Genomic DNA, 21991 nt, shown 5'->3' with positions numbered 1-21991 from the left:
CACCCGTGGTGTTTGTGTGCCATATAATTCCGCCATCTTTGAATGACAGAAAGTTTTAAAAGAAAAAAAGAAAAGGTCTACAACAGGTGAACAGACTGCTGTAAGCCTTGTCACGCAGTCAATGTCTTCATAAACTGCATAGAAATGTGTAGAATGTGTAAATGTGCATATACAGTATGCATGTACGTAAGTGTGCTCAAAATGCATTGTTGTTGGAACACAATTCTAAAAGCCTACTCTCCCATTGTAATCATTTGGTCAACCACAGGAAAACGATTCCGTTGTTGATTTTTCATTGCTTTTGAAAGAGCCTTTTTTCGCTTATCTAGGAGAACTGGCGAATCCCCACGGAATCGCTGCCTTTTTGGAATGGAACAGCCTTATGCAACAGGAACATATGGCTCCACTTCTCGTACAGCAGCCTATCAGACTGGATCTACAGCATCTCCGCAGACACCAGCCGTTTGCACTAGCAAAACAGGCCTAAATACAGAACAGCTCCAAACAGGAAACGCACTGCAGTTACACAAGCACCAAGCTGAAACTACGATGCTTTGCTCTTGCTTTGGCCCTTTTTCTGTAGTACAGCTGCTCTTGGTTTTCCTGCTTTTAATGCACATATATTGTTTTGTTTTTCTTAAGTGTGTCCACTAAATGAATGTAATTTAATACAGAAAACAATATCAGGCCTGGCTCTGTGGTGGAGTTACTTGATCGTTCAAGTGCTCAGTCAGTGGCAGGGGATACCAGGATTTCCTTCATGGGAAGGCACACTATCGCCAACAGTTATATTAGCCAATGATAATAAGGCCATTTTAGGTGGAGATATTAGGGGCGGCACCTGGGGTGGCCAATCAAATTCCAGAGATGGCCAATGGCCACCCCGGCCACCCCCATTGGACACGCCTCAGGTCAGCTGACGAATGTGAGACTGTTGTTCCTACATTTCAAACTTCATAAAAAAAACAGGACTGTAAAAACACCATAATTACCCAGAGTCGCTACAGCACAGGAACTTCCACTCTATTGCGCTGCGTCTCAATTTGGCCTAAATTTACTCTGTTACCAGCAGCAGTTCCTGCCAGCACCCTTTTAAAGCTGGCAGGTTATTGGTTGAGTAAAAAGAAACAAGTTTGTTGTTTTTTTCCCCCCATTCTGGGAGCGGAGTTGCTTGGTGGCGAGCGGGGGAGGTGGAGGTATCGGGGACTCACCGGCGAGGGCGGAGGGCTTTTCGGGGGGCTCTCCGTCTCCCCCGGGGCCTTGTGGCCCGGCGCAGCTTTGGGGCGCCTCCCCCCCGTGCCCTCCTGAACCCCGGGGTCCGGCCGTTTGGGTTTGACCAGGGGGAGGGGCCTGTCTTCCTCTCCTTTAATGTGCCTCTCGTAGGGGAGGAGGAGCCTGGGGGGGGGAAGAAGAAAGCTGATTGGTGCTGACCCATGATACCACGCCCCTCCTCATTCCATAACTGTTTCCTCCAGCTGCGGCAATCCAGTTTTCGACGCATCTCTGGAATAGCTCGTCAGAGGCCAGTTCTCATTGGCCAGACAAAAACCAGCCTTTACCACGCCCCCTGCTTATCAAACCTATTACAAACGAGCCTCACCTGGCCCCTTTACATTGCCTTCTGCACAGGCATTTTAAAATTACTGACATTCCCAAACCTAAAATGTTTGTCACAGTTTAGGAAAGAAAAAAAAAACGAAATATAAACAAACTCCTGAATGTGTTGGGACGTTAAACAGCCTATTGGAAGTAGCATGCGAGCAGGCGCACCTCTGTGCTCCTGAGATAGCGGGGGACGGAGCCCAATCTTCCCGGTTCTAATTACAAGGCTGCCTGGGCCCAGTAGCTGCTGACATGAGGCCGGTCCCTCCCTGTCGCCGCGGTAACGGTGCCCCAGTTAGATCTCTGGAAGAGGGGGGGGGGTTCCCCCAGGGATCCACGCAAATGACTGCAGCTTGGGAAAACACAGCCAGGGCTTATTCTCCGATTCTAGCGTCATGTGATATCCTTCCTCTCCACCCCCCCCCCCTCCCGAATTTGTTTCAACCAGATTAAACACTGCGGAGTTTCCGCCCCAATCTAATCCGTTCCACATTCCACGCAGACTGCTGATAAGACGCTGTAATTGTAAGGAGTATATTGTGCTGCAATCACAGTGTAAAAAAAAAAATGTTTAGATGATTAATGAGTCACTGTGGGAATAATTTGAGGCAGAATGAAAAATACAAGCAACTACAGGATGCTGCGAAATCAGTCGAGCAGCAAGGGAATGGGGAAGTGTGTCTACACACACAAACACACACACCCACGCACACATACACACATATCTCATATTTTAGAGGGCATCAAAGTTTACATGATTATTAGACATGACAAAGACAGAATCACATTCAATAATGTCACATTTCTTTGTCAAGTAGCATTCTAAATTTTAGTGTAACACATATTATGCTCAATGTGCTTGAAGGCATTAAGTATGCACCTTGCATGCTGAGCATGCTCAGATATACAGTGGTACACACTTAGCATACTCAGACACAGTAACTGGTACACACTGAGCATGCTCAGACACAGTACCTGGTGCACACTGAGCATGCTCAGACACAGTAACTGGTGCACACTGAGCATGCTCAGGCACAGTAACTGGTGCACACTGAGCATGCTCAGGTATACAGTGGTACACACTGAGCATGCTCAGACACAGTAACTGGTGCACACTGAGCATGCTCCAACAGACAGTATCTGGTGCGCACTGAGCATGCTCAGACACAGTAACTGGTGCACACAGAGCATGCTCAGACACAGTAACTGGTGCACACTGAGCATGCTCAGAACAGTGATGACAGTACTGAGCATGCTCAGACAAAAGTAAGTGTGCCACTGAGCATGCTCAGACGACAGTAACTTGCACACTGAGCATGCTCAGACAGACAGTAACGGGTGCACACTGAGCATGCTCAGACAGACAGTAACGGGTGCACACTGAGCATGCTCAGACAGACAGTAACGGGTACACACTGAGCATGGTCAGACAGACAGTAACGGGTACGCACTGAGCATGCTCAGACACAGTAACGGGTGCACACTGAGCATGCTCAGACACAGTAACTGGTGCACACTGAGCATGCTCAGACAGACAGTAACGGGTGCACACTGAGCATGCTCAGACAGACGGTAACGGGTGCACACTGAGCATGCTCAGACACAGTAACGGGTGCGCACTGAGCATGCTCAGACACAGTAACGGGTGCACACTGAGCATGCTCAGACAGACAGTAACGGGTGCACACTGAGCATGCTCAGACAGACAGTAACGGGTGCACACTGAGCATGCTCAGACAGACAGTAACGGGTGCACACTGAGCATGCTCAGACAGACAGTAACGGGTGCACACTGAGCATGCCCAGCAGACAGTAAGGGTGCAGACTGAGCTGCCGGCGGGTGAGGCAAGTGGTCTGCGAAGCCAGAGGGAACGTTCCTCTTCAGCTCCCATTACAGAGAGTTTAAACAAGTCCCAGCTGCTGAAGCTGGAAAATGTTTTCTCCGCTCAGCTAAAGAAAAACAGCACACAGCTGTGAAGTGCCCGATTCCCACACTGCAATGCTGCAATTATGTTAATGTAATGAAAACCTAATACACACATAGGGATTTATCCAGTATTAACTAATGCTGAGAAATCTCAAAAAATCTGAAGCCAGTTGAGTTTTTCACACTCTGAGCTGTAACTCTCTTGTTTTATGTAGGTCTCATGACGTACAAAACTGCAATTAAGTTTTTTTTTACCTTACACAAATGCCAACATCATTTTCTCTGTTTCCATTCGAGGAAAAACAATTAAGCCCCCCCCCCCCCTCTCTTCAACATCGCTGCAGATTAAAAAAAGATGGCAAAATGGTTTCTGCCCTTCCAGAGGGAAAAAATTGCAAGAACGGGATTTTTCCTGGTGACTGCAGGAGCAGGTCTAATGAAAGAAGCCATCTTGTATGTCGTGTGGGGAGAAGTTAAATTCGACTTTTCTACCAGATAAAATACATAAACTATATATTTGCATCACAGTGACAAATGAACTGAAGGCAGCAAACTCTTCTGAACGCCCTTCTGTTCTGACGCAGCTGAACATTTCATTAATGCCAAGTGAAATACGGATTCATTCACTCAACTTCTGTACTGGAACACGGCATAGACCGAAAAATACACGGTACATACGGACTGCCGTTTAATACTTCCAGTTGACCATGTCTAGCGAGGCCTGGTTATGTCTTCAGCCTGGATCAGGATGCCAGCCCCGAAACTAAGACTGATAGTGCACGGTCATTCCAGCCGACTGTCAAGTTAGGCCGCAGGCATCGGATTATTGCCTTTCTGTCAGTGCAGGCCGCTTCCAACCATCGCCACCCTCAATAAATCATTTAGATTCTGTCAGAAATACATGAGGTGGAATTTCAGTCCTCTGTTCTAAAACCCTGGCAATGTACTGCACTTCCAGTCCAGGAGCAAACGATGCCGCCTGCCAATGAGTCATCTCAGCATCTCGGATTTCTCTTTCATTCATCGGAATATGAATTTTATTCATATAATAAATTTATGAGTAACTTCATCCTTTTCACCTACAGATGCACACAGACACCATCAATGCACCATTATCTAACCACCGTAGTCCTGGTCAGGGTTGCGGGAGGTGCCGAAGCCTATCCCAGCATGCATTGAGCGAGAGGCAGGAATGGACAGGTCACCAGTCCATCGCATGGCTAACACACAGACCATTCATTCACTCACACAGTCACATACCTAGGGGCAATTTAGACTCTCCCAATGAACCTAACCTGCATGCCTTTGGGCTGTGGGAGACACACCTGGAAGCCCACACTGAAACGGGGTGAACACGCAAACTCCACACAGAAAGGCCCCATATATATATATATATATCACCTGGTACACAACCAGGGCATAACGATTTACTCACTGCAAATGAGTGGGTGGAACATTCTTTCCACACTTTCCTAAAGAAAACACTTAAACAACACTTTCAATCAAAGCGAATCATGAATAGACATGTCATCAGCAGTTTACCACATGGTTTTCGTCCTCAATTACAAGCTGTGCCTCAGAGTATAATGCGTGTAAATGACTGCCCTTCCCAAGGGGCAAGTCTGCAAATGTCCTGAAATGTTTCCCAGTTGGGTTTTCCAGAGAACGTCTTCAACTGTGTACTTGATTCATTGGGAAATCACAATTCATTGTGTAAATGGGTACCACTGATTAATTGACTGTCTGACATACTGATTGATCGCTTTAGAAATCCCTTTCAGTCAAGGTTCCTTGGAAATCCACACTTTGTTTCTTTTTTTTTTGTTCTCTAAGAAAAGTGGGTGTGGCTTACGCCACATGTTGAGGAAGAGCAGACCAACCCAGGCACCAAAATGACTCTGGAAAAGATCGAGATTGCCTCAACACACAGCTCATTACCGTATTCTTTGCCTACTGTTGTAAACTTCACAAGTGGGTGAAGTTTCCAATACTTCAAGGGCTGGCTGTGAGCCAACTTGGCCAACACACTGCCTTTGTGATACCCCAAGTGTCCACTAGAGGGGTGCCACTGTTTGGGCAAGGGTAATGAGATTCATCTGCAGTGTCCACTGTCCTGCAAGCTTCGAATCCCCATCTTGCATAACGGCCATTTGAATAAGGACCATTCCAAACGCAGAGTCCTTACATAACGTCTCTTGAGGAACGTAATCGCACGAAGGCGCTCGCTGTGTTCGGCTCTGACCCGTGGTTCTGAGTCACGCTGTCCCTCCCCCTGGGACACGCAGCGCTGTGAGCGGACTGAGCATCATAGTGCAGACAGCCACCGGTACACAGGTAGGAATGAAGTACCGGTACGGGCGCTGCACACGTGCTAACGCAGTACCACGGGGTGAGAGAATACGATGCGCTGCGAACGGCCGCTCTCGTTTTAAAGGGAGCGACTGAGGCGTGTGACGTTCCGTTCCGAAAGCCACGCTTGGACGGTGCGATTATAAACGTGCCGTTTTTGCAACATCCTGCGCAGCCACCGTTTGCACTGTGTGCGCGCGCGTGTGTGTGTGTGCACGCGTGTGTGTGCGCGCGTGTGTGTGTGTGTGTATGAGTGTGAGTGTGCATGCGTGTGTGCACGTGTGTGTGTGTGTGTGCACGCGTGTGTGTGCGCGTGTGTGTGTGTGTGTGTGTGTAGAGTGTGAGTGTGCATGCGTGTGTGCGCGTGTGTGCGCGTGTGTGCGCGCGTGTGTGTGTGAGTGTGTGTGTGTGTATGAGTGTGAGTGCGTGTGTAGGAAGCCAGGCCCAGCTGGGGGTAAAATGGAACTTTCTTGCTCACAGGAGGTGAGCAACGACAGACTTGAACCGTTGGAGGGAGGGTCAGGAACAGGAAGTGGGGAGCGCGGGCTTCACCATACAGAGGTGGAAAAAAATAAACATGGCTGCGGTTTGCACAAACCTTCTGCTACCCTGACCTTCCCCAGTGTGTCTCTGAGGGCAAGCGCACACATGTACATAACATGGATTATCACACCATGTAAGCCAGTGCACAATACATGCCAGTAAGAATGGCATTGTATGAATTTATATTTCTATGAAATAATGACAAAATTGCAAAATTGTTATATGTTATATCCTTTTGATGCAACTCCTTTTATCGATCATTAGAGGGCACACTATTCCATGATGGAGAAAATTAAAAAAGTGGAGTGATGTTTACTGTGTTTCTGTCCAATGTAATCTGCTTACCATGCCATTTACACAACAATGCCATTGTGCAAATTCAAGAAATCAATTTGACAAAAAGGTAACTTTCAAATTCTAGTCTACATGCGAGAGAATTTTATGTCTATTAATGAGTGCCAATGACAAAAAAACCATTTCAGTTAGAGGTTCTATTATACAGCTCTGATAACATATTGGCTCGACTCAGCTAGATTCAATAAAACCTTATCAGAAGGAGCCCATAGACAGAGCTACCCCTTACTTAGCATTCAATTCACTCAATATGGTGGGTAAGGTAATGCTCCGGCTGCAAGACTTGTTGTTCACTTTCTATTTGTCACATGGATTTGATTCTTTTAGACTGACCATGCGCTGCCAATGCAGAATTACTGTGACATTAAAGGTCCATGAAACTGAAGACAATCAACTGTCACTTCTGGGGAATACAACCACAGTGTGAGTCCAGCTGCCTGGACCTTTAACCTGCTGTATGGAGTGAATCAAAAAGTTGTGCACCTGTGGTTGGCGGGGGGACCCAACAGCCACACACCGGCTGCACGCACGCAAGTCGCATGGCTACGTGCGAGATTCAGCTTCACACACACACGTTCTGTAGCACAAATCAAAACTGAAAAGAGTCGCAACTCTCATGCAGTTCTCCGCTGTTCAGGGTTCCTCAAACCAGCTGCAGTGAACAGCATCGCATGAGGGAGAAAATAAAAAAATCATAATTGAGCCATTATTGGCTGTAGTCTGAAAATAGCTTGAGTGCAGGTGTTTTCTCTTTAATAATAATTAAAAAAAAGAAATAATGAAAACACACACACAGAACCTAACACCACTTGCTGGAAAACTCAGGCTTCACTCAAACAAGAACATATCCCATCATGCTCCTTTTTATAAGATAGAAGTCTCCAAAACCTTCCCCACACACCTGATTTTAACCAGCGCAAACTGAATTGGCACCAGGTGTGTGATTGCTCTTAATTACTACTGATAACCTGAGACCCAAGACTGACATCAAGACAATCAAGTGCTTATGGTGCTAATTATATTATATCTGATGTAGAATATAATTTGAAGACACTTCTGTTACTTCTGACACATTTTAAAAGGCTGTTTGTCTTTAAAAGCTCTACCCTGACAGCTGAATCTTCCCAGTACTCAGTGGTAACCAACCCTGTTCCTGGAGATCTACCATCCTGTAGGTTTACATTTCAACCCTAATTTGGCACACCTGACTATACTAATTGGCAGCTGAACAAGATCTCTAGCTGTTGAATGAGGTGTGCTTTGTTGGGGTTGGAGTGAAAACCTACAGGATTGTAGATCTCTCGGAACAGGGTTGGGCAGCCCTGCTCTAGCTGTTTAATGAAGTGTGCTTTGTTAGGGTTGGAGTGAAAACCTACAGTAGATCTCCAGGAACTAGATTAGTTACAACGAAGTTGTTCCTCAACTTTTGAGAGTAGTTCCAACATTGCACTTTACAAGTCTTTCTTTCGATTTAATCACAATTAAGTTGTATTGATTGATACAAGCAGCCAGCTAGCAGCATAAACTGCAGTAATATGTAAATTAGGTCATTAATGTCGGGGTCCAAATAAATAGCTATAATGAATGCCACCGTTATGGACACATAAGTGCCTTAAATAAGCATCTAAAAGTTTTAGTATCTGGCTTCACTCTCACATGGAGGAATTATTTAACCTGATCTAGAATTCAAAGGGGGAAGAAATAGCCATAAATGAAGCTCTTGTGCTTGTTCTGTTGTTAAGAGGCCTGGGACATTCTGGTTTGTGACACCCAACAGTCTTTTAAGCTTTTACTAATACAGTTCCATATGGTGCTATACTTTACGGTTATTTGACAAATACAACTATACAAAGTATTGTCTGCTTTCAGGTATATACTGGATATATATTAAGTTAGACTTCTGTGAATTATGTTAATAGCTATATAAAAAAAAATTTTAAAGTCCAAAACATTTTCAATATATTGCAATATATTCATTTTTAGTGTAGAAAGGTAGTTTTTTCCTCTGAAATCAAAACAATGCTATTTCTACATGAGTCTCATTGTAAAACCTTCTCATGAATTGAGAACAGATCTATCCCATTAAACTTGCTTGGCATGGTAATAATTTTCCAAATTTAAGTGACCACTGAAAATGACCTCAGAGGAACTGTACAGATGGTGTGTTTTACCCTGTTACAGCGTTGAATCCAGGGTAAGTATTTACCGTAATACGTGGTTTGTTAAATATAGCCCTCTAAAGGTGTCATTTACTCATGGGTTGTTGTAATATGAACGCAGGGCTACAGCACAAGGTAGGCCTGAACGTGTTTGCTACTCAATTATAAATGCTAAGCAAACAACTGGAAGCCAGTTATTGAAGTTTGATGGATGGAGGACGCGAAACAAGCGAGGTACCTGGGACCAGTTTAAAGAGGAAAAACAATAACAAGAGTTTTAGTGCCGCCACTGGAAAAGGTATGATTAAACTGGGCTTGTGATCGCTAAGTAACTGGTTTTAAGGCCACACTGAGAAAAGAAGACAGGGTGTGCACACATCTCTTCTGTCTTAGCCCTCCGACCTTGTCTTCCTGCTGTGAACTTCCCCATGTTTGGTAAGGGACCGTTGAGAAAGACAAACGCAACTTTTTAGTTTGGCCTGGCTTTTGACCCGACATGTCCTCACCCTCTCCAGACAGCTGAAGTCCATTAACTTATGAACATGGGCCATAATCATTAAATCTCTTGAATAACAGAGCCAGATAGGAGAATTCCAGCATTGTGTTCTCTGGAGTGTTCTGCTTGCTGTGCTACTGGAACTGGCCTGCTGATTTATAAAGACATTTAAATGACTATGTTGAAGACGCACAAAAAAAAATGTTGTACCTTGCTGCCCGAGCTCCTCACTCAACATTTTCCACTATGGAGTACAAACACTGACCTATTTTTCTCTCCAGACTTTCCAAAGTCCATTAAATCATAAATCAGCCCTTATGTGATTATTACAGTACATCAATACTTTAAAAAAAACTATTTGAAATAAAAACAGCTTTGTTTGAAAACCCCACACCAATAAATAAATTTTAAATCCATAAAAATGAAAGAGCACAAAAAAATAATAATCTGGAAGAGGGTAAAGTTGAATCTTATTTGTGGCAGTTTTGGAAGTTGAATTTGAAGTTGAACGGAATGATTTTAGAGGTGAGATGTGACTGACTATATAGGCTGACTATATAGAGTTCCTCGGTGCGATCAGCAGTGTATCACAGAGAACACGTCTCACGTTTCCGTCGACATCGACATCACAGAACAGCACAACCATCCGTCGGCCGTGGTTTTCTCCTCTAGCGAACGCGACGACGGTTCATCAGTAGAAACGAAGCTGAGACATTCAGATGCAGATTAGGAAGATTAGGTAATTAGACACAGCACGGATCCGGCTTCAGAGCTTCTGATTTAGTGTTCTGATTTGAACACAAACAAAGGAACAACACGACACTAACCTCTACTATTATAAATACACTATATGACCAACAGCATCTGGACACCCCTTGGTCTGGGGCTGTTTTTCATGGTTTGAGCTAGGCCCCTTGGTTCCAGTGAAGGCAAATCTATGCTACAGCATACAATCACATTCTAGGTGATTCTGTGCTTCCCCAACAGTTTTGGGAAGGCCCTATACCATTTCCGTATGACAATGCCCCCAGGCAAACAGCAAGGTCCATATATGAATGGTTTTGTCACAAACAATGTAGAAGAACTTGACTGACCTGCACAGAGCCCTCACCTCGACCCCATCCAACACCTCTGGGATCAATTGGGTAAGCCAACTGCGAGCCAGGCCTAATCGCCCAATCAGTGTCTGACCTCACTAATGCTCTTCTGGCTGAATGGATGCAAATCCCTGCAGCAATGTTCCAACATCTAGCATAAAGCCTTCCCAGAAGAGTGGAGGTTGTTTTAGCAGCAAAGTGCGGACCAACACCATACCAATTACCATAATTTTGGATGAGATTTTGGAAATCCACGTACATTTGGCCAATGAATCCATTGCCTCTGGATATTTCAGTCCCAATTATTTGAATAATACCATCACGCATGAGATCTGAATAGCCCATGGTTCCACTGGGTTTTTCCTCTTGTTGCAATCGAAACAATGCTAATTCTGAATCAATCTCATTGCAAAAACTTGCAATGTGTGAGATATGAATAACCCAAATTCAACCTGTCGTGTTTGCTAAACAAGCAGCGTTCTGACAGTGCTGTGCCCACTGTTGAGAATAATCTATAATAAAGGGGGGGGGGGGGGGGGCTGTGGACCAGCTTGAAAGAAGATACCCTGCTTCAAAGCCCAGACACTAAAGCACACTTAAAAGCCCTGCATTATAAATCTGTCACATGCAATACTCTTTCAATGACGTATTCACCAAAGGCTGGCCGGTCTGAATTTAGAACAAATATTAATTCCGCGGAGAACACAAGATCAATAAAGTGGGATTTATATTCAAGGCTTTTTATAAATTTCTATAGAAATACAATACCTGCATACACAGCCTTTGTGCTGTGCATGCATTCCAGTTTGCATATGTGAGCTATGAATAAACCTAATAACCCATACATGATGCGTATGGGATTTAATATCATATGTAAGACGGATCGGCTGTAGACGTTGGTTACTGTGACAATGTAATGCACAGCCCTGAGTCTCAAAATAGTTATTTGTGATACATATTCCCTGTTGCCATGGATCTTTTTCACTTAATTATGCACACGCGCATTTCCCAGATGTATATATTAAGTGTATAATAAGGTCGGGAGGCCGCTTTGTGTAAATGAACGCTTTTGAAACAAAAGCCTCACCACAAATTGGCAGGAGAAGTAAATAACAGGGTCAGCACTGATCAATGAGGTTGACCTATATAATCTTTTAAAAACAGCGTGAAATGTAAGGTAATGGATGCTGGTGTCTCTCTCAAGGTTATTAATGTCTTTTTTTATTACCTAATTTTTATTCAATGTGTTACTGCGCTGACAGCTAATCTTAGGAACTGGTTAAATAAATATCATTAAAAGCATTTATTATTTGGAGCCTGGGCAGTAGTGGACGTTAAATATTGATTTCCGACAATAACGGTCTCATAACTGATTTAAGCAGCCTACATTTAACACAATTACTTAAATGATCTTCTGTTCAGCCAAGGCAATGTAATTTAATGTCCCTGAGAAGGATCTGCGGAGAATGCACCAGACACTCACCTAAACTAAAACTGATAAGGTAGCTCAAATGAAAACAACCCCAGCCAAGCTCTTTATAAAAATGACTTATATATTACAGATAACGGGAAAAAAAGCAGAACATTATGTTCACGAATGGTCCAAAAATGAAAAATGGGTTGTTTTAAAACGGGCTCCTTGGCAGTGCTTTTACTGAGCCACCACTCAAAGGGTACGGTTGAGAGGGAAATCGCAGTTGGGGAGTATATCTTGTTTAGAAAGATTTTTAAAGATGCCCTGGGAGTTTGAGACTGCTTTGGTTGAGAAGGCACAGCCAGCGTGATCAAAATTGCAGAATGCACCACAATGATGTCATTCTGCAACAGGAAAATTAATATTCAACCTTGACCCTGTGCTGCGCATACGCATACAAACGCATACGCTTAAAAGCAGGCAGTCACAGGCAGAAACATTTCCTAAATAACTCAATTACCCAGATGAAAACATCGGCTGACCTCTTGTTTGCAGATTACATTCCACTCTTTTTAATTGAGTATGTGGTCCGTCCATGTAGAGCTGAACTGTATTATTTAAGGTCTAAGCAGAAGCCTTTTAGAAACATACGCTCCCTATCAGACACACCCCATCAGACACACCCCCTATCAGACACCCCGCTGTCAGACACACCCCCTATCAGACACCCCCCCCCCCATCAGACACACCCCATATCGGACTCACCCCTCTATCCAACACCCTCCCCCCCAATCAGACACAGCCCACACCTCCGCTGTACCTGGTCATCATGTGTCTCCACACATATATGGGCACACACAAGCACACACACACACACACACACACACAAGTACGCATATCACAGTCAAATGTGTAGCTACACATTGCTAAAGTGAATCAGACAGGACAATAAAAAAAGAAACTTTGAATGTCTCCAGAGTTTGGAGACAGAAGTGTCAGTGTTGAGCGCCCTGTGCTTTGGGGCCCCCACACCCCCCACGCCCCCCGTGCCCCCCCCCCACGCCCCGCCCGTTGGGCCTCACCGCTCATAGTGCCTGCGCGTGCAGGTGGCAGCGCTGGTGCTCCCGGGATTGCCGCCGAGTTCGTCGTACACGTGCTTCCACTGCCGGCGGGCGGTGATCTGAGGAGAGAGACGGGCGCGAGGTTAGCGGGAGGCGAGCTCGAATCGGAGCCTGGCAACGACGTTTTTACCCACAATGCTCTGCCAGCGCATCCTCGCTATTTGTTGAGACGTCTAATCGACGTCGGTCACGGAGGCCGATATGACGTCTGTTAGCGGGGCGGAACTGAAAGTGCTTTGACGTTGGTAATTTGGTGACTAAAAACTAATCCTAATCTATTACTGGTAGGAAAGCGGTTTGCGTCACGACTGGACAGCGATTGTAGCCGTGACGCAGGTCGACAAATTGTTTGTACATTTCATACTTTGAAATGCACAAAAACAGCAGCACTGAACGACTTCAGCAGCGAAGAACACCCCCAGCGTTCTTCAATCAGAGGCAAAGTTGAGATTTCAGTTCTGTACACCATGTTTCTGTTTAAATAGCTACCATGCGCTACCATGAGGGAAGATAGCAATAGCCATTTATACTGAATCTAGGCTTGAGGCAATTCTGTCTTTTCTATTGCAGTGTACTGATATCACTAAACTCCAAAATGTAAAAAAGGCATTAAGAAAAATAGCAATATAGAAATGGTTGCTAGTGTTAACGTTAAAACTTCCCGATGACTTGCTCATGTTTGTTTTAGTATGTGGTAAACCAGCAGAGATTGGTACACCATAGCAAAACTGCACATATCAAGCTCAGCCACGATCACGATCTCACATTTTGTTTATATGGTACAATATGATGATGATCGAAATGGTAATTTGGGTTTTTATTAGAACGATAACATTATCAACGACAGCCACAATGGAGCATGTTAGCTTCACATCCTGATCTGTTAGTCATTCAGCATGATGAAAGGCTATAAGGTAACATGGCTGCACCAAGATCAGCCTGAGGTGGTCACACCTTGCTCACGCATGCTTCCCCCATTTTAATAATGTCAAACGCAAATCCTTTTCAAGAGCCACACACTTAATGTGGAAATCCACCAGTCTATGGTATTGCACCTTCTCTTGTGCTTTTTGGTCCTCGGTGGAGCCCTTAGAAATTCATGCCATTTATTATAAATCCAAAAACCTGGAATCTTGGCACAGTAACAGCCAAGTGATACATGAAATGAAATATGTTTTATACGGATGGCGATTGGAGAGCTTATACCAATAAAATCCCAGCGAAAAGAGCCAAGTGCAATCTCAACCTCATATACTGTAGTAGAAAATTCCATGGGGCAAGTTTTATTTGTGGAGCCTGTCACTTTATTTGATAGAATTAGGAGAAAGGAGAGGAGCGGTACCTGCACTTCATTTTTAACGCGTGAAATCAAATGCAGTGCACACTAAAAAATGTGTCAAGCGGTAAAATGTCTGCACTGATGTATGGTTTCACGATCCCTAACATTTGGAAGGCAGGCTTTATGTTTACTTTCTGACAAGAAATGCTGGAAGGCCAAGCTGGGAGGAACTCATTCCCATCATTCTGTGCAGCGTAAAAATATTTCAGATGACATCATCTTCCCGCGCCCACTGATTTTCAAATACCGAAGTCAGTTGCTTCTAACTGAATCTGGGATGAGCAGAAGGGGCTGGAGCTAATTCCCAACAGAAATATTATATTTATAGCTGCATAATCAGTAATTTCATCTCTAATTTTATTTTATCGGCACACACAGCATGCGATTCACAGTTCTTCCCACGTGCAAAGGCATAACTGCGGCTTATCTTACAGGATAAACCAACTGACAGAAAAATTATGTGAATAGCATCCTGTTTACTCAAAATATTTGCTCTCTGGCTGCCTTTCCCTCTCCCTTGTTTAATTTCGCACGGCTAATAAGCAGTTGCTTACATTTGCAAGCAGATTAGATTGAAGTGATTTTGATACGTTTCCCATACTGTAACGGAACACGTCAGGTAAGCTGCCAAGTGGAGTCTATTTATTGTGCTGCCGGGCTTATTATAAAACCAAAGCCTCTCCAGAGACTCCAACATGGGAAAAATACAGACCCTACCAATTTTCATTACGGAGTCGCATATGTTCTCCGCTTGCAGCCAGCTCTGCTTCATTTCTCAAAAATGTGGACTTAACCCGACGTCCGATCCAAATGCCGCCTAGAGAGCGCACATCAGACTGCGTTCCCTAAAACCGGAGAACGATCCAGTTTTTTAAAAACGAAGTAAGAAACGATGCACAGTCACAGGGAGGAATTACTGACCACTAAGATCAACATTAACAATGTACTTACCGACTCGTAGCCTCCCAGCTTCTGTGCAGCTTGAAACATAGTCCAAAGGTTTACTGTTAGAGGGATAACAAGCATTAGGGTCGATGAATAATCACACACATATAGCACATTCCTCCTCTCTAATGTTCACATCCAGACTCTAATGTTCACATCCATAAATAAATAAATGTATTTATTTATTTGACAGGGTCAGTGGGAAGCAACTTGACTGTCCCAGAATGAGCTATCAGCTAAGTTTCATCTGCTGCCTCTGGGCAGGTAACAGTAGAACGTCACATTGTTAAAAGACAGACAAACATACAAACACATCACCATTATTAGAAACAAAATGAGGAAATACAGTACTCACTACATAACAGTTTCATAATTTTGCAGGTTAATGATCACATAACTGATTAAAATGCACAGCCTCACTGAATTACTCCCATTTCATAAAAATATAAATGTAGAAATTCATGGTCAAATATAATAATTACCTAACATATGAAACACAACATATTCAGCTACATAATATATAAAAGTATATAACTATTTTAAGGAGGGACTCCAGACCAAATTCAATTGCCACACACACATTGCCTTACATTTTGTCACAATATTTTTTGTCGCCTCTCTAGATGTGATGCCATTATTATTCTTTTTTTTGAAAGCTGCTGTTGAAAGTGCACAGTTGAGGTAACAGAAGGATATGTTTTTTCCGTCTCGGTGAATAGCATTAGGATTTCAGTCTCGCGTCAGATCCCCTGTTAGGGAGCGTTATCACAGAGACACACACGTCTGATCTGCGCAGATCCAATGAGACCAATTAACTTCTCTCAATATGCAACTACGGGGAGAGCTGTCTGCAACCTCCCATGAGTGTGAGTGTGTGAGTATGACTGTGTGTGTGTGTGTGTGTGTGTGTGTGTGAGTGAGTGTGTATGTATGTGTGTGTCAGTGAGTGTGTGTGTGTTTGGTGTGTTTGGAGGGGTGGGGGGCATCACACACACTCATTCAGAAGTGCCACAGATTCTATGAATAGCTGTTCATCCATAGCTACAGCATTCCTTTCTTGTCACTTGCTTTACAGTTCTGTTTTTTTTTATTTTTTTTTACACATGACAACATTCTATGTGTTAATGAGTCCCATTTGGACAACAAATAGTCTATTACAGTTAGCAGTACTCCATCACATTGATTTTACACTACATTTTACAGTACATGGCTACTTATCTGCATGCTATGCTGAACAACGGTACAGATACTGTATCCACAACAATTGTGTGTTTTTCATGTGTGTTTGTGTGTGTGTGTATACGTGTGCATGTGTTATTTAATATTAAGTATCACTACTTCTCTATTTATCTACCCTTTCCCAGAAGCAGCTCAATCTGAGAATAAACGAAACATGAAGTGAGCCCGATATGGGCTGGAGTCTTTCCCTAATGTTTGACACACTGCTGTTTAATTTAACTCCCAAAGAGCAGCGCACCTAGCAACTAATTAAACCAATGGCTTGAGCATAACCATATGATTCCTCTGTACAGTTCATAAAGCACTTCATTACTGCTTATCGCTGCCATGAAGCTGATGGTTTCCTTCAGCTTATTAAGGTACTGTGATCCAGTTGCATTAAGAACACAAACACTGTAGTAGTCTTTGAAATGGCACCAGAACTCAAAAAATGCTGATACACAACTCTTAGTCATGTGAATTTACAATCATTATTTACACTATACCGAAAATCCAACCAGGGGGAACTTGGATGCATTCAAAAGCGATCGTTTCAGCTGATTTATTTTCATTATTTATCGTTTTTAATTGTTTTGCTTCAGTCCCAAATTTCGGCGCCAGCTCTGGGCCCACCATCGTTTCGCGAATCGGCAGCGCGGAGATCTGCTAGCGGTAAGACACTTCGCCCAAACGCGCTGCTTTCGGGTGACATCCTCATCCTGACCGCTTGGCCTCAGCTGTCCAATAGCGGACTCCTGTAGTGGCGATCTGTGAAACGGGCACACTGGCAGCTGTGCCAGTTCTTCTAGCGGGCAGCAGGGGGCACTGTTGTGACTGGTGTCTGAGGTGGAACTCCTGCAATTCGACTTCGCAGAACTTTTTTTGAATAATGAATAATCGCCCATGAAGAATACCCCTGAATGATACCCCTGGGTGATACCCCTGAATGATACCCCTATGCAATACCCCCGAGTTGCACTCCTGAACGACACCCCTGAATTATACCCGAGTGATACCTCCGAATGGTACCCCTGAGCAGTACACCTGAGCGGTACCCCTGAATTATACCCCTGAGTGATACCCCTGACTGCTTGTGAGGCTGGAATGTGGTGAAGGAAAACGCTGCACTCACTCTGTTTGAACCCGAGGTACGGTATCCTCTCGATTGGGGTCCCCCTCTCCTTCATGTACTTGTACAGGGACACGAGGAAGGCCTGCTCCTCTCCCTCGCCCCCTGCTGGCGCCTTCTTGCAGCCGCCGCTCTTGGGTTTGGGCACAGCCGCCCTCGGCTCCGACTTCACCTGGAGTTTAAAACGGACGAAAAACACGCTCAGGGGGGGAGAAAAGCTAAACTTTTTATTTTATTTTAAACCAATTCAAAAGAAAATACTCTAACCCCTTGGACACCAAGAAAATTCTTGCAGATTACTGACAATTAAAAAAAAAAAAAAGGTTTTTCTTATATTGGTAAGAAATATTTTTCTTACCAATATTTGGAACAAAATCCTTTCGTAAGATTATTTGCTTAGATCAGTAACTTGTTCAAATTTTCCGTGAAAAATGTATTTGACCCAGGCCTCAAAACCAGATGAACATACATTTTAAATTTATAGCACTGACTTACAATGACTCAGAGGCAGGAAGGAAGCAAAGGGGGAAAAATGTGGCTTCAAAGATTCCAACTATTATTCTTTCTTACAGAGCTGCTAACTGAGAATTCTTACCTTGGGTTTCATAAGGAGCAGATTTGTTTGACGTGATCTATACATCCGAAAGTACCATGTTTTTTTTTTTGAGCTGGTGCAAACTAAAGAAGGGTTTGTTTATAGGGCACTTCCCTGTACGGTACGTCAGTGAAAATGTCCTTGAGCACCGCGGATGGGATTTTAATCACGATTCACGCCCCCTTCCAGAAGGCTTCTAAAGCCGAACATCGGCAGAGCACTGTGCACTGGACCTTTTAATTCTTTAATTCTCACGCTGTTCACACACAGCTCAGCAGTTCCCTTTGATTAAATGAGTCCACTCCAACCGGCCCCCGAGGGCTAAGTTATCAGCAGTTTCCCTCACGAGTATGAACTAACAGACACTCGTAATTGGGTCTTGAAATTAAATTGTAACTTTGAGGAAAGAGCATGTAATGCTAGAAAATAGGCACACGAGAGGAATTGTACAAGCAAATGGCATTCAGACAAACACATCCATAAGTGCTTGGTGCAAACACATTCTCCATATCTTTGTAAAGCAACTTTTACTCTATAATACTCTATAAACCGACTGAGAATCCTGGTGACTTATGTCATAATGACTCACTATGATGTCACAATTGCGCTTCCTCAGGAAGTGTCACTGCTGGCCCACACACTTCTGTTTGTTCATCTGTTACAGACCATCAAAGAGGTAACAGGGCAAGAAGGAAACACAGAATCAAACAGAACTGTTTCACCAACAGTTCATATACTTCACAACCTGAAATACGCAAACTACCCATATCAAAACTAACACAGACGTACAACAACAGTGTAACAGAATGAAACCTGCTCTGGTCATTCAGATACGTGTGTCCTAATTAACAGTGTAGAGAAGTACAGGGCATTGTAGCGTATTGATTCAGTCAGAGTACTGCAGTAGATAAGCCTGAATGAAACATGGATTTCCCCCAAATTCCCTGAGTCACACCTCCCACCAGATTAGGGCCCTGCTCTGTCTCAGTCCTAACAGCCCTGGGAAAGGCTAAAGAGTCTGAGCCAAGAAAGCCATTACCCTACTGTACATGCATACTGGAAAAAACCCAGTATAAACTGCCCCCAAACTGGCAATGGAAGGACAACCAATACAAGTAAAGAGGTGTTTAAAATAATCAAGGAGGAAATAATAAGAGGAAGAAACAATTGCATTAATATTTTATACTCATGATCATCATACTATAACTGAGCATTATTCATTCCCAAGAAAGACGGCATTTTATGTTTCTGAACTGGAATGTGGAGTTAAGTTACACTTTTATTGACCCTGTGGGGTAATTTATCCTCTGCATTTGGGGACCAGCTCCAGTTCTGAGGCCAGTGCCTTGGTCAAGGGCAACGGCAGGAGTGTACCTGACCTGACATGCATGTCTTTTGGAGAGCAGGCACAAAGCAGGGCTAGGGGGCAAGGAGCAGGGCTAGCGGGCACAGAGCAGGGCTAGGGGGCAAGGAGCAGGGCTAGCGGGCACAGAGCAGGGCTAGGGGGCAAGGAGCAGGGCTAGCGGGCACAGAGCAGGGCTAGCGGGCACAGAGCAGGGCTTGTGGGGCACTGAGCAGGGCTAATAGAGCTAGCCGGGCAAGGAGCAGGCTAATGGGCTAGCGGGCACAGAGCAGGGCTAATGGGCTAGCGGGCACAGAGCAAGGCTAGCAGGCTAGCGGGCACAGAGCAGGCTAAGGGCTAGCAGGGCACTAGCAGGGCTACAGCTAGCGGCAGAGGCTATGGGCTAGCGGCACAGGAGCACCTATGGCTAGCAGGGCTGTAGCGGGCATGGCTAGCGTGGCTGAGCAGGGCTATGGCTGGGCATGTTACCTTGGCAGGTGCAGCGGTCTCCGTGCCGGCGGCATCCTTGGTGGGGCCCTGGGAGTCTCTGCGCTGGGATATCGACGGTTTCTTCTTGCGGGGCCGGCCTTTCAGATTGGGGGCTGAGGAGCGGAGACAAGGCAGAGCTCACCCAGTGCAGTCCATATACTCACATACACCCACACACCCAGGGCTAATACATCATATACTCACACCCAGCACTAATGCACTATACACATACACCCAGGGCTAATACAGCATATACTCACACCCAGCACTAATGCACTATACACATACACCCAGGGCTAATACAGCATATACTCACACCCAGCACTAATGCACTATACACATACACCCAGGGCTAATACACTATACACATACACCCAGGGCTAATACAGCATATACTCACACCCAGCACTAATGCACTATACACATACACCCAGGGCTAATACAGCATATACTCACACCCAGCACTAATGCACTATACACATACCAGCTAATCACACACATACACCAGGCTATACAGCATATACTCACACCCAGCACTAATGCACTATACACATACACCCAGGGCTAATACAGCATATACTCACACCCAGCACTAATGCACTATACACATACACCCAGGGCTAATACAGCATACGCATACACCCAGGGCTAATACAGCATATACTCACACACCCAGGGCTAATACATCATACACATACACCCAGAGCTAATACAGCATACACATACACCCAGGGCTAATACAGCATACACATACACCCAGGGCTAATGCACCATATACTCACACACCCTGGGCCCATAAACCATATCTGGCAGCTTGGTAAACCCCCCTCATAACACAGAGGTAAAATACCCAAGAAGGGCAGCCAAAACCCTGAGGCAATCAGAAACAGGTACACATTTTTTCTCTCTTTCTGAGGGCCTACGGGTCAGCGGTGCAGGTTTAGGGTTTTTAGTACCTCACACTGAGGTCATAAATCACTGCTGAAGACGACAGATGTAAACGCTGCAGCCCACGCACAGACACAAGGTTTATTACCCAGGCTGAGTAACTGCACCGCGATATTAGCTCACGTCGTGCGCAGTAGAACATGAACTGTGATGCTGGAGTATAATTGTTTTGTTGTAGTACCCTAATAAAACATGGAGCACGGAGCAGCTACACGGCAGTGCATTTACAGGGAGTACATTTTTACATCGATTTCACAACACGGCAGTTTGAATGCAAATTTCAAAATAATGCACCATCAAACGGCCTTCCGGAATCGAATTACAGAAATCCTTCAGAGAAGCACAGACTCAGAAATAAAGTGGCAGCGGGCAAACGGAGAGATCTGGTATTCCACGTACAACGATAATCGAATCAAATCACAGGTCAGAGTCCTCAGGGCTTAATGGCTTTTTAATTTTATTTATTTTTCTGTTCAAATCATATTTCAGCCGTAGTTTAAAGCAAAACAACGACATCTCATGAAATGTAGGCCGAAGTGATTACTGGAGCTGAAATATGTTGCGACAGCTTGACGTTTTACTGCATTATCCATCAACCAGCAGCACCAAACGCCAAACCAAATTAACAACAGTTTCACCAGGAAGGCATTTACTACATCTTATCGCCTTGGCAACGGCAAGGCTTTTTTTTTTTTCCAGAACCAGCACTGAAACAAATGCTTTTACTTGGTCCTCAGAACACAATCCTGTGAAATCACAAGGGGATACAGGGAAAGAAAAAAAAGTCTTTTTCTTACAAATAGCAATGGCTGCATTCAGTAAAATTAATATACGCTCAACCTTAATACATACTCCCACTTATTCTCCCTCAGTGCTGCAAGCCTGTGAGTAATTTTTCCTGATTACTGAATTAAAAATAGCTTT

General features: G+C 44.4%; 1 protein-coding gene across 1 annotated transcript in view; it reads right to left on the bottom strand.

Annotated features, from left to right (window-relative positions):
* LOC135244503 (AT-rich interactive domain-containing protein 5B-like) overlaps positions 1–21991 on the bottom strand; it is a 75327-nt gene that overhangs the window by 5005 nt on the left and 48331 nt on the right. Inside the window, exons 5-9 of the mRNA XM_064316834.1 lie at positions 20120–20232; positions 17697–17865; positions 15353–15405; positions 13024–13121; positions 1212–1395 (exon numbers count right to left, since the gene is read on the bottom strand). Of these exons, the coding sequence (XP_064172904.1) occupies positions 1212–1395; positions 13024–13121; positions 15353–15405; positions 17697–17865; positions 20120–20232 (617 nt within the window). The remainder of the gene's footprint in view (positions 1–1211; positions 1396–13023; positions 13122–15352; positions 15406–17696; positions 17866–20119; positions 20233–21991) is intronic.

The sequence above is a fragment of the Anguilla rostrata genome, chromosome 18 (genome assembly GCF_018555375.3).
Source record: "Anguilla rostrata isolate EN2019 chromosome 18, ASM1855537v3, whole genome shotgun sequence".
NCBI classification, from domain to species: domain Eukaryota; kingdom Metazoa; phylum Chordata; class Actinopteri; order Anguilliformes; family Anguillidae; genus Anguilla; species Anguilla rostrata.
The sequence above is the reverse complement of the archived record's forward strand: the minus strand, read 5'-3'. Positions and strand labels throughout refer to the sequence as shown.